Source organism: Bacillus rossius, chromosome 8, assembly GCF_032445375.1.
Source record: "Bacillus rossius redtenbacheri isolate Brsri chromosome 8, Brsri_v3, whole genome shotgun sequence".
Lineage (NCBI taxonomy): Eukaryota > Metazoa > Arthropoda > Insecta > Phasmatodea > Bacillidae > Bacillus > Bacillus rossius.
The window spans coordinates 40,639,085-40,649,427 of NC_086336.1; the positions used below are offsets into that span (position 1 = coordinate 40,639,085).

Consider the following 10,343-nt stretch of genomic DNA (forward strand, 5'->3'; position numbering starts at 1 on the left):
AGTTTAAAAAACTAAAAAAAACATGCTTTTAAAGAATATCAAACTAAAAAGTTAAAAATAAATATAGTTTAAAAAACTAAAGAAACATGCTTTTAAAGATTATCAAACTAAAAAGTAAAAAATAATTTTAAAATTAAATTTATGACAATAGTATATAAGCAATACTAGTATAAATGAGAAAAAAGCATGGGGCGCTTAATATTCAAAAAATATGGCACAAAGCGCCTCAAGCTTTTTTCTTATTTATACTAGTATTGCTTATATACTATTGTCATAAATTTAATTTTAAAATTATTTTTTACTTTTTAGTTTGATAATCTTTAAAAGCATGTTTCTTTAGTTTTTTAAACTATATTTATTCGCTCATTATATCAAATAACCCCGCAGTATAACTACTGTAAAATGTTTGTAATTAGTTAAATACACTTAATGTATATTTGTTTAATAGTTCTAAGAATCTTAAAAGGCCAATTTTTATGTCAATCCTAGAATAAACTAAGAACAGGTAATCGTGTTGTATACAGTTTTTAATTAATAATATGTGTGTAACTTATGAAATTTACTACCAAATTTTTTCGGGATATCATTCATAAATCAATACATTTTCCCCCACAGTCATACGAACCTGAGTTTTTCCAGGGTTTTGCAAATCAAAAGTATTATTGGTTAATTAAATGATAAAACAAATAATGGAGTAATAAATTACATGCTAAAGGCTGCACACAAACTATTAATTTAAAAATGCATACAACATGATTAAATGTTTTTTAATTCATATTAGAGTTGACATAAAAATTGGCACTTAAGATTCTAAAAAAATCTGTTAAATAAATACGTATTAAATAATGAAACACTTAATAAAGAATTTACGAGTGTTACATCATGATTTTTTTTTAAATAATGAGCATTAACACGAAATTACGGAAGAAAAATAATTTAGGATATTACCCCCCTTAAAAACGGAAGGAAAGGGGGTGAGGCGGGTGGAGGGGGGTAGGGTAAGGGGACTTGTACACTTCGTTGCGTATTCTCCGCGCGAGGCAGCGCTTGACGATTTGACTTCAACACTTGCCAACCGTGTAACATTTACCACCAGCACGTGATCTGAGTTGACAAAAATGAAGGGGAATTTGATTACCTGCTCTTTCTCTCCCTCTCTTTTTCTCACATCCTCCCCCCTTTACCTCCTGTGTCACGCGCGTTATTAATATTCATCTCGACTGTCGCGAGCACGCGGCAATCAGCCCACTTTAGCGTCACCTTCGGTCGAGGTTCTTTTGTTTGAGCGGCTGTCGGCAAATAGGTTAAGCGGGGAGGAAGCCAGTCATTCGGCGATCATTTACCCCTGAGCAGCCCCGAGCGAGAGATCTACGGACTTTTCCAGACACGTACAGGCGAACTCGTTTCTTTCGAAGATGAACACAACACGAAATTTCAACACGGTTCGCCGTTGGGCACAACCCACCAGGTAATGTTTGTTCTTTGTTAAACTGGTATTATGTTTTAATAGGTTGCCTACTTCACATCGCCCCACTAGCTTTTCAAGTTAATGGCCTCACTTGTAGCCGCGATGTCAGGCTGAAATTTAATTCTTGAGGGCGGAGAAGCGACGATGCCGGCGCTGTGTCCGCGACCTTGAGGGGAGACCTAAGATGCACATAAAGTTCTGCCATTCCCGATTACACCCGAACAATTCACCTTCGGCCAACTTCGGGATGTTTTATTTTTGCGCAGGAAAAATGAATTCAAATATTAAAAGTGGTCGGTTAGGTTAGCTACATTAAAACACTTTAAAACACTATGGACGGTTAGTTAGGTTAGTATAGCTAAATTAAAATAAACAGAGAAATATAAATATATATATAAATAAACCCGAGGTTGGCCGAAGGTGAATTGTTCGGGTGTAATCGGGCAGGGACAGAACTTTATGTGCATCTTAGGCTTCCCGACCTTGAGTGACATCACATCCGCAATAGGAAATGACATTTAACCTTTATTGGCTACCATACTGTATTCCGCAGTAGCCTATAAGGGTTAGTAATTTGTAAATGATAAAATATTAATCATGAAAATTAAACGAGTAATTGAAACCGAACAAGTGCAGTTTAAAAAAAAAAATATATATTTTAAAATTAAAATTGTAAGAACATAATTGTAGACGTGGGGCTTCTGATTGACAAATAAGAGTGCGTTAAGTAAAATGCCCGGGAGAGCGAACATTGGAGGCAGAAACTGTGGTATCGTTCTCAAGCGAGACTGAAGCCACGACACTTGTCTCTACGCCCGGCTGCGCCGAGAACACCTGCTCCCAGCCACACACACTCTCACTCACTCACTCACTCACTCACTCACTCACTCACTCACTCACTCACTCACTCACTCACTCACTCACTCACTCACTCACTCACTCACTCACTCACTCACTCACTCACTCACTCACTCACTCACTCACTCACTCACTCACTCACTCACTCACTCACTCACTCACTCACTCACTCACTCACACGTGCTCCGTTCAGCGGCTCAGATTAATTGCTCAATGAAGCGACCCCCCAGCAGTCATCGTTGACTGGCTGACAGTCTCATCATCGCCGCGGCGGGCTTAAGGGCCGAGAACCCCGAGGCCCGCGAGGAGTCCCAGGACTCTGAAAACGGCCCCCAACCTCCTGTCTCGGACCTGTAAAGAACGGTTTGGGCTGGGGATTATAGATAAAAAGTTTCAGCGGCGATGAGCCGGCGCTCATCAGTACAGGGATCACCAGATGCTAACCAGTGGCGTAGCAAGCTGGTGGCAGGGATGGCCAATACATGTTGGGGGGGGGGGGAGGGGGGGGGAGGGGGGGGGGGAGGACCGCCGCCGCGACGGTTTCGCGGTTACCGAACCCTCCCCCCTTCTCTTTTAATGCATTAGGATGGCGCCATTTTCAAGTCTGGCCAGGGGACGCCAGTCACTTTAGCTACGCCACTGATGCTAACTGCGGCGAAGCAGCGCCACAAACACGAATCAACACAAATACACAAAATCGAAGTGTCAATATGTAATTATCAAATTGTTACACATTTAATATTTTCCCCTGCTAGCAAATTTGACACCTTAAAGCCCAGCCTAACGCCAAAAATATTTTTGTCTGTCCGAACGAAATGATTTGAAATTCTTAACAAGTTATGGATAGTAACCCCAGGATTCATTTTCTCTTCATTTGTTTTGTTTTGTTCATTTGTAAAACCTGATACATAAACGTTTTCTGTGTTACATTATTTTACTATTATTTTCAACAGCTTATCTTCACTAGGCACCAGCTCTTTTCGCGTCTTCGTCAGCGTGGAAAGATGAATATAAATATAAATTTGGACAGTTCTGATTTATTAATATATACGAACTAAAGTCACACGAAATAATTAAACGTATACACAAGAGCGTACACAGAAATTATTTTTTTTTTGTGGGGAGGGGAGTAGAACCACTTAGCCCGCTGTTTGTTTCAAGATTATTTACATTTGTTAGTGGGAATGATAAATATATTTTTAGGGTTTTGGGAGGGGTGATATATTCACCCCATACCCCTTCTCCAATCCGCGTAAGCCGTATAGCTGATCGTTCACCCTCTTGGTTCCAAGTTGACGACAATACTGCACAAATTAAAAAAAAAAATAATAATCTAAAAGTACAGTTACTCAAATTATTTATTGAATTTATTCATCAAAATTAAAAGTGATTCGTAGTTTGCTTTGAATGTATTGAATATAAGTCAATCAGTTTACAAATAATAATTTTTTTTACTCTGCGATTAAAATAGTAGATTTTTTATATTGGTAAATACATTTGCTCATATCTTCTGAATCGTTTGATATATCGCAATAAAATAAAGGCGAAATAAATTCTGTGGTTACCACCTAAAAGTTATTTAAATCTAAAGTCAATAGAATAAGCAGTTTTTATTTAAATTATTTAGTACAGACTGACATACACACAGACAGGCAACAATATTTTTTAAGTTTGATTTTGTATAGGTATCTAATTTACTAACCGTAAATATGTAATAATTAAAAAAAATCATAGACACTTCAATTTTATGATTTGTTTTGATTGTATTTATATAAACTACTATACGTTCGGTAGTATAATTGTATATATATTTTTGTTGTAGCCTATTCTATTTTATTCGAAACTCTTGTAAACACTTTAGGTTCCTCGTTATGAAACAAAAAAAAAAAAAAAAAAAAAACGTTGTTGCCCCAAAATCTTTTGCAATTTATTAATTGTGCCAAGCATTTTGTGGTGACCGAAAAAAAATATCAGTGACTGCATTACCTCGAAGACGCGTCAACCCTATTTCATTAATTAATTTATTGATTATTAATCCATGTTTTTTTGTTTTGTTTTGCAGAACCATATGTACGTTGTGGCATTGCCAGTGTTACAAGAAATAATTCAGTTTGTTTTCTATAGAAGTTGTACATGGTTTTATCAATGAAAAAAATTTTGAGCGAGTCTTTAAGTACCCGCCAACGATGTGCAAAATCTAATGTCGGTAACGAGCATATTCGTGCGTTCTCATGTTGTAAATACATTTATATTACGTTATCGGATACGAACATTTAATGTCGAATTTTTAAAAATAATTCCGGCGTTATAAATATACCCATACTGTGTTTTTTCAACTACATTTATGGACGCGAATCGCACGTAGTTTCCGCACTCGCCCGCTAGAATTCGCTGCCGGAGCAGCTACGTCGACAATTGAATCGTTTGATTAGCCGACCGAAATGGCTCCGAAAAAGGTCGGAAAAAAAAAATCCGAAAAAAAAAAAAAACTAAACCTCGGCTTTGGACCTGATTTTTCGACAAGGAATTTCATTTGTAAAACAACCCATCTTGTTAAAAAAAAAAAATCGCTAAACCGTTAATACTGTGACGTTTGTCTTTGCAAACTTTGAAATTCGCGCCATCCGCCACAGATGTCAGTAGCACCGTGGTTGTCGTTTTCACGAAATCACTCCCCATCGAATGCCGTACACAGACAGTTAAGATGTTTACACACGTAAAAAAATAAAAAATAAAAAAAACCGTGAGAAGTGAGGTTCGTTGACTTGTCTGCACACGCTGGGATCCCGTGGGGCGCGTCGCGACTCTTGTGGCGGACCGCCGGAGAACACAACACCCACCTGCTCGCCGCTGAGTCCTCCATATCTCCGGGACCCCCGGGGGAGATGTCTGCCGACGGCGGCGGTGGGTCAAGGCGGGCCCCCTCGCGGTGACTGGTCCACGCCGCAGACGGTTCCCTCGCGCCCTCTGCCTGCTCCCCCCCCCCCCCCCAACAACACGACTGCCCCTCGAGCACTTCCCGCTCCCGCACCCAAGGCTAGCGGATGGGCGAATCAGAGCTCGCCGCGTCCCCGGCGGCTCCGTGCAGGGACGCCTCGGGCCGGCGCGGGGTCGTCACCACAACGCCGAATGTCAAAATTGACCACAACGCCGACAGCTAGAAAACTGCTGTGTACCACAACGCCGAAATAACAACTGAATGAGTTTGTGTTTCTTAAATGTACCTTAACGCCGAAATACCACAATCAAACCTAACCTTACCTAACCTAAACTAGCGTAATATAACCTAACCTTAACCTAACTTAACCTAGCCTATTCTATCCTAGCCTAACCTAACCTAGCCTAACCTAACCTAACCTAGTCTAACCTAACCTAGTATAACCTAACCTAACCTTTGTGGCAGTCCTGCAATGACATTTTTCGGCGTTAATGTATTTCGGCGTTGTGGTAATTCGGCGTTGTGGTACACAGCAGTTTTCTGGCTGTCGGCGTTGTGGTATTTCGGCGTTGTGGTGCGTCCCTGCCGGCGCGCTGCTGCACTCCACGGCTCTAGACAATGCACGAATTATTCCGAAACAGCGGTCAGGGGCAGGGTCGCACGTTGGTGAGGGGACACACCGCTTCCTCCCCCCCCTTTCCCCCCAAAAATCCTCAAAACATATCCATCATTCCCACCAACAAAAGAGGAAAGAATTTGAAATGAAACTCTGCGAACACTCCTGATGGTTAGATTACAGGTGCGGTTTACCTCACGCGTGCTTGTGGAATGCTGCTTTGATTCACCTATCCTAATTATCTCAAAAACTTTGATGGCATCTCTACAAAACTATTGATTAAAAAAATTGAATTAAAATCGGCTCATATAATTTTTTTTGTGTTATACATATATATTCTCTAGTCTGTGAACATAACGTTGCGTTATCGCTGCAGCTGCGGTTTGTCACTATCCACTTCGGTCCTGTATTCCTGCGGTTTTTTTTTTTACCACGGCCACATTTTATAACGACGTTATGCATGTACACCACGGAGTCTTATCAATAGATCTGTAAGTATTTTTTTGGTTAAAACTGTTTACGAAAAAAAAAGTCACTGCGGTCGCTTTGCGCGTCGCACTCGTAAAGAACTTTGTTCCCACGGTGATGTGGGCTTGACGGGTGAGGTCTGAAGTCTGTCCCGCCTCGAGCCGTGGGAACGCAAAAGCTGTCACTGGTCGACGTGACTCTTCGGTGTGGCTCGGCCTTTCCTGGCTCGTGCTAGAACTCTATCCCTGCATAACAAGGGAGAAGTTTTAAAGCTGGCAGAAGCTGTTCTTGTAATTAAAATTGTTTTAATTTTTTTTTAATATTTATTATTTTATTTTTGTAATTCACCTATATTTATTTAGGAAAACGTGCGTTGGTTTTCTCCGCGTGCTCTTGATTGTTCTTGCCAATATTTTGATGGTTTTCTCCGGGTGCTCCTGATTATTCCTTTCAATTATTTTGTTGTGCTCCTGATTATTCCTGGCGGGACTTCTGCTGATGTTCTCAGAGTGCTTCTGGTTATTACTGAGAAAACAATCCCTGCATGTAACTTTTTTTTTCGTCTTGAGACAAGCAATATTATTTAGTGTTTCGCTTACTTAGTAAATTCCTGTTACCAAATCAGCACAATAAATTTTTATGAGATTCATCACTGACCCAATTTCTATGTCTTAAGACGGATAGAACACTATGATGCAAGATGAGCGTCCTCCTCCTTGATTTCTACCGAAGCCCTCCTCTTGCGATCGTGAGAGAGCATCCTGCATCCCACATAAAAAAAAAAAATATTACAGCTATGCAACACGTGTCGCCATCTGATGTTGAAAAGTAGAACTACTTGGCCATGAGTCTTTCAAAATGTCAAATTAACTCTCGCTAATGAAATATTAAAAATTCTATTTAAGTAAATTCTCCAATTTAAAAATCCCAGTTTTCATCTGGTATTAGCTGTAGAATCTAACACGGATCCTGGTTTGTTGACTGTTGCTGTATCAAAAGGACACCACTGTAGATTCTGCAGTAAGGATTTAAACTTGAGAAAAATATTTCTAAACGTCATGAGAGGAGCGAATGTATTTTGGGTCCTTGCCAAAAACAGTTTAGTTGCAGTCAGTGTTATAAATCTTTTGGTCGAAGATATTTCTTGAATAAATATCGCAAGACTTGTACAACTAAGCTGACTAAAGATAAAGAGGATGTGTCTAAACCACCAAGGAAGTGGAATGAAGGCAAAATATTAGACGACTATAAGATTGACGAAGAATTTAAATATCCCATGCTAAAAATACTGTTATAGATCTTGCTATTGAGTTAAAATTGAAAACTAATGAAGAAAGTAGCATCTTCAAATTAAAAGAAATATTTACACCTAATTCTAGTCACCTCCATGAAATTTGAACAATAAAGAACGACCTGAAAATAACAAGATCGAAGACTACAACGGAATACCTGAAGATGACATCGTCAAAGACTGTGATGACACTCCTGAGGCTGACACGATCGAAGACTGTGATGCAGCACCTAAAGATGGCAAAGATCGAAGACTGTGATGAAACCCGAGATCTAAAATGATGGAACCATTGAGATAAAATAAATAATTCTGATAATGCTTACGATAGTCACTGGGACCATAATGATAATAAAAATATTTATAATAAACATGAAAGGTAGATTACAGAATCAGAATAGATCGATTACACATAATGGGAAGATCCTAACATATTGGTCGATCGTCTGATACTACTGATGGTTTCGTTTATGGCAGGAAACTATTGGCACCTCAACGAAGTAGCCACCATACTCAAAGAACTGTGGGATGATGGCTACATATAATAATGACTTGTTTTACTTGCATGAGAATAAAATTGAAAAATTAATTATATTTTGGATATTAGAAGTGATAGTTTTATTTCACGAGATCTGATTTCTTGAAGTTGTGGGAGCATTTGGTGCACTTGGAGCATTGGAGCACTGGGACTAATAGGAACTTTTGAGCACTTGGAGCTTTGGAGCAATTGGTTCTTTGGAGCACTTGGAGCTGTTGGAGCCAATGACATTTGGATCAAATGAAATTTGGACCCAAAGACTTTTGGAGCCAAAGACTGTTGGAGCTAATTAATTTTTGAGCTAATTAATTTTTGAACCAATGACTTTTGGAGCCAAAGACTTTGGAGCCGAAGAATGTTGGAGGTATTGTATCCTACCACATCTTACTATTTATCGTAACCTTTTGATGAGATCGTATCATACAAGTTGAGTTATCGCATAAATGTGTGTCCTTTTCGTTAAATGTTCTTCATTTTTTAAAGTGCTTCCTTTTTTAATAGGCTTCCTTTTTTAATAGGCTTCCTTTTTTAATAGGCTTCCTTTTTTAATATGCTTCCTTTTTAAATGTGCTTCCTTTTTTTTAATGTGCTTTCGTTTTAGGTCGTGCTTCCTTTTTGACGACGAATGAGCATCGATAGGTCTGTACTCAGGATATGATTAGCCTCGTGGTTCGGAGGCGATTGATATATACGCCTGACATTGAAAATGACCTGTTTAAAATGATGGTCGCAAATCTTGGTTTCTGAGACGCTTGGCCTATGCGCATGATTTTGTACATGAACAGTTTAAAATGTTCGCCGAATATAACCTCTTGGCTACTGACTGGATGTGTTTGACCACCTACTGGATGCGCCTGGCTCCCAACTGGACGTGGCTGGTGATCTACTGAACATGCATTCCTAATTACTGAATAGACATGTCTACCTTACATCAAGACATGGCTGGTCACAGACTGGATGTATCTGGCCACTGACTGGAGGTGTCTAGCCAACATCTGGATGTACCTGGTTCATGAACTGTCATGTAGAACTGCCCTGAAAACTCATTTTAAGGCATGTGAAGGTCTTAATTCGTCTTGTAAGAGGATTGTAGAAAGCGTAAAATTCTTATATTTTTTGTATTTTTGTACTTGCAGAAATTACATATAATTTTTTTTAATTTGGTTGTTTTATTTCTTTAAATTGTCACTTTATTCCTAATTTTTGCCTCCGTCAAGGATCGAACTGTGGACGAAAATCTATCGAATCATTCTTTACATTAATAGGCGATTTTTGGATAAATTTTGGATTTGTTCCCGAATTTATAGGAACAATATTACGAATTACTAAGATGGCGGCCATATCGGCTTTCTGGAGGCTGGTAGATGTGGAACTTTGGCCACTTTTAGGATTTTGAAGATTTAATAAGTAAGTGGTTTTTAAATTAAATAAACATTTTTGTATTAATCAAGGATCGAACCAAGGGCAGGAGCCAATCGAATCAATCATCATGTGATAATTGATAATTTTTGGCATTTTTTCCAAATTTCTAGGTAAATAATTAGAAAATTACAAAATGGCGGCCAAAAGTCAAGATGGCAGCCGCTAAAGTAATAAATGAATACTGCACTCTAGCAGGTAAGAAATAAACCAATAAAATGGCAGTGCACTCTAGAAGATGACAATATTACGAATCCAATATGGCGGCCTCCAGCAAACGAAAACAAGATGGCCGCCATGAAGTCATTCTGGCTAACGTAATATCTGCCTTGGTATTAGTGGTGAGAGGTCAGTCTGCCGGTGGCTTCCGTGGATGAAGGATAATCATTTTTAATCGATTGACCTCACATGGTTCGAATAAGGACTACATGATTATTTTTTATTTAAATAATATTAATTAAATTTTTGTACAAATTTTAAAAAAAATTTCCTGTTAAAATTGATTAATAATTACGGATTTTCAAAATGGTGGAAAATTTTCAAAATGGTGATCTTATTAAAATTTAAATAATTTTTTTTTAAATTTTAAACAATTTTTCAGAATTTTTAGCATAAAAAATATAGATTTTTAAGATGGCGGCCGATTTTAAAAAGGGAAGATCTCTTTATTAAAGTTTAATTTATTAATTTTATGAATTATAATTTTTTTCGAATTTTTTTTAATGAAAAAGATACATTTTCATGATGACG

The 10,343-nt window shown here is 38.4% G+C and overlaps 1 protein-coding gene across 1 annotated transcript in view; it reads right to left on the reverse strand.

Moving 5' to 3' along the window:
• Positions 1-5,259, reverse strand: part of LOC134535311 (sodium- and chloride-dependent glycine transporter 1) — an 80,679-nt gene extending 75,420 nt beyond the window's left edge. Inside the window, exon 1 of the mRNA XM_063374379.1 lies at positions 5,167-5,259. Within this exon, the coding sequence (XP_063230449.1) occupies positions 5,167-5,189 (23 nt within the window). The 5' untranslated portion in view covers positions 5,190-5,259. The remainder of the gene's footprint in view (positions 1-5,166) is intronic.
• Between the last annotated feature and the right edge of the window lie 5,084 nt (positions 5,260-10,343).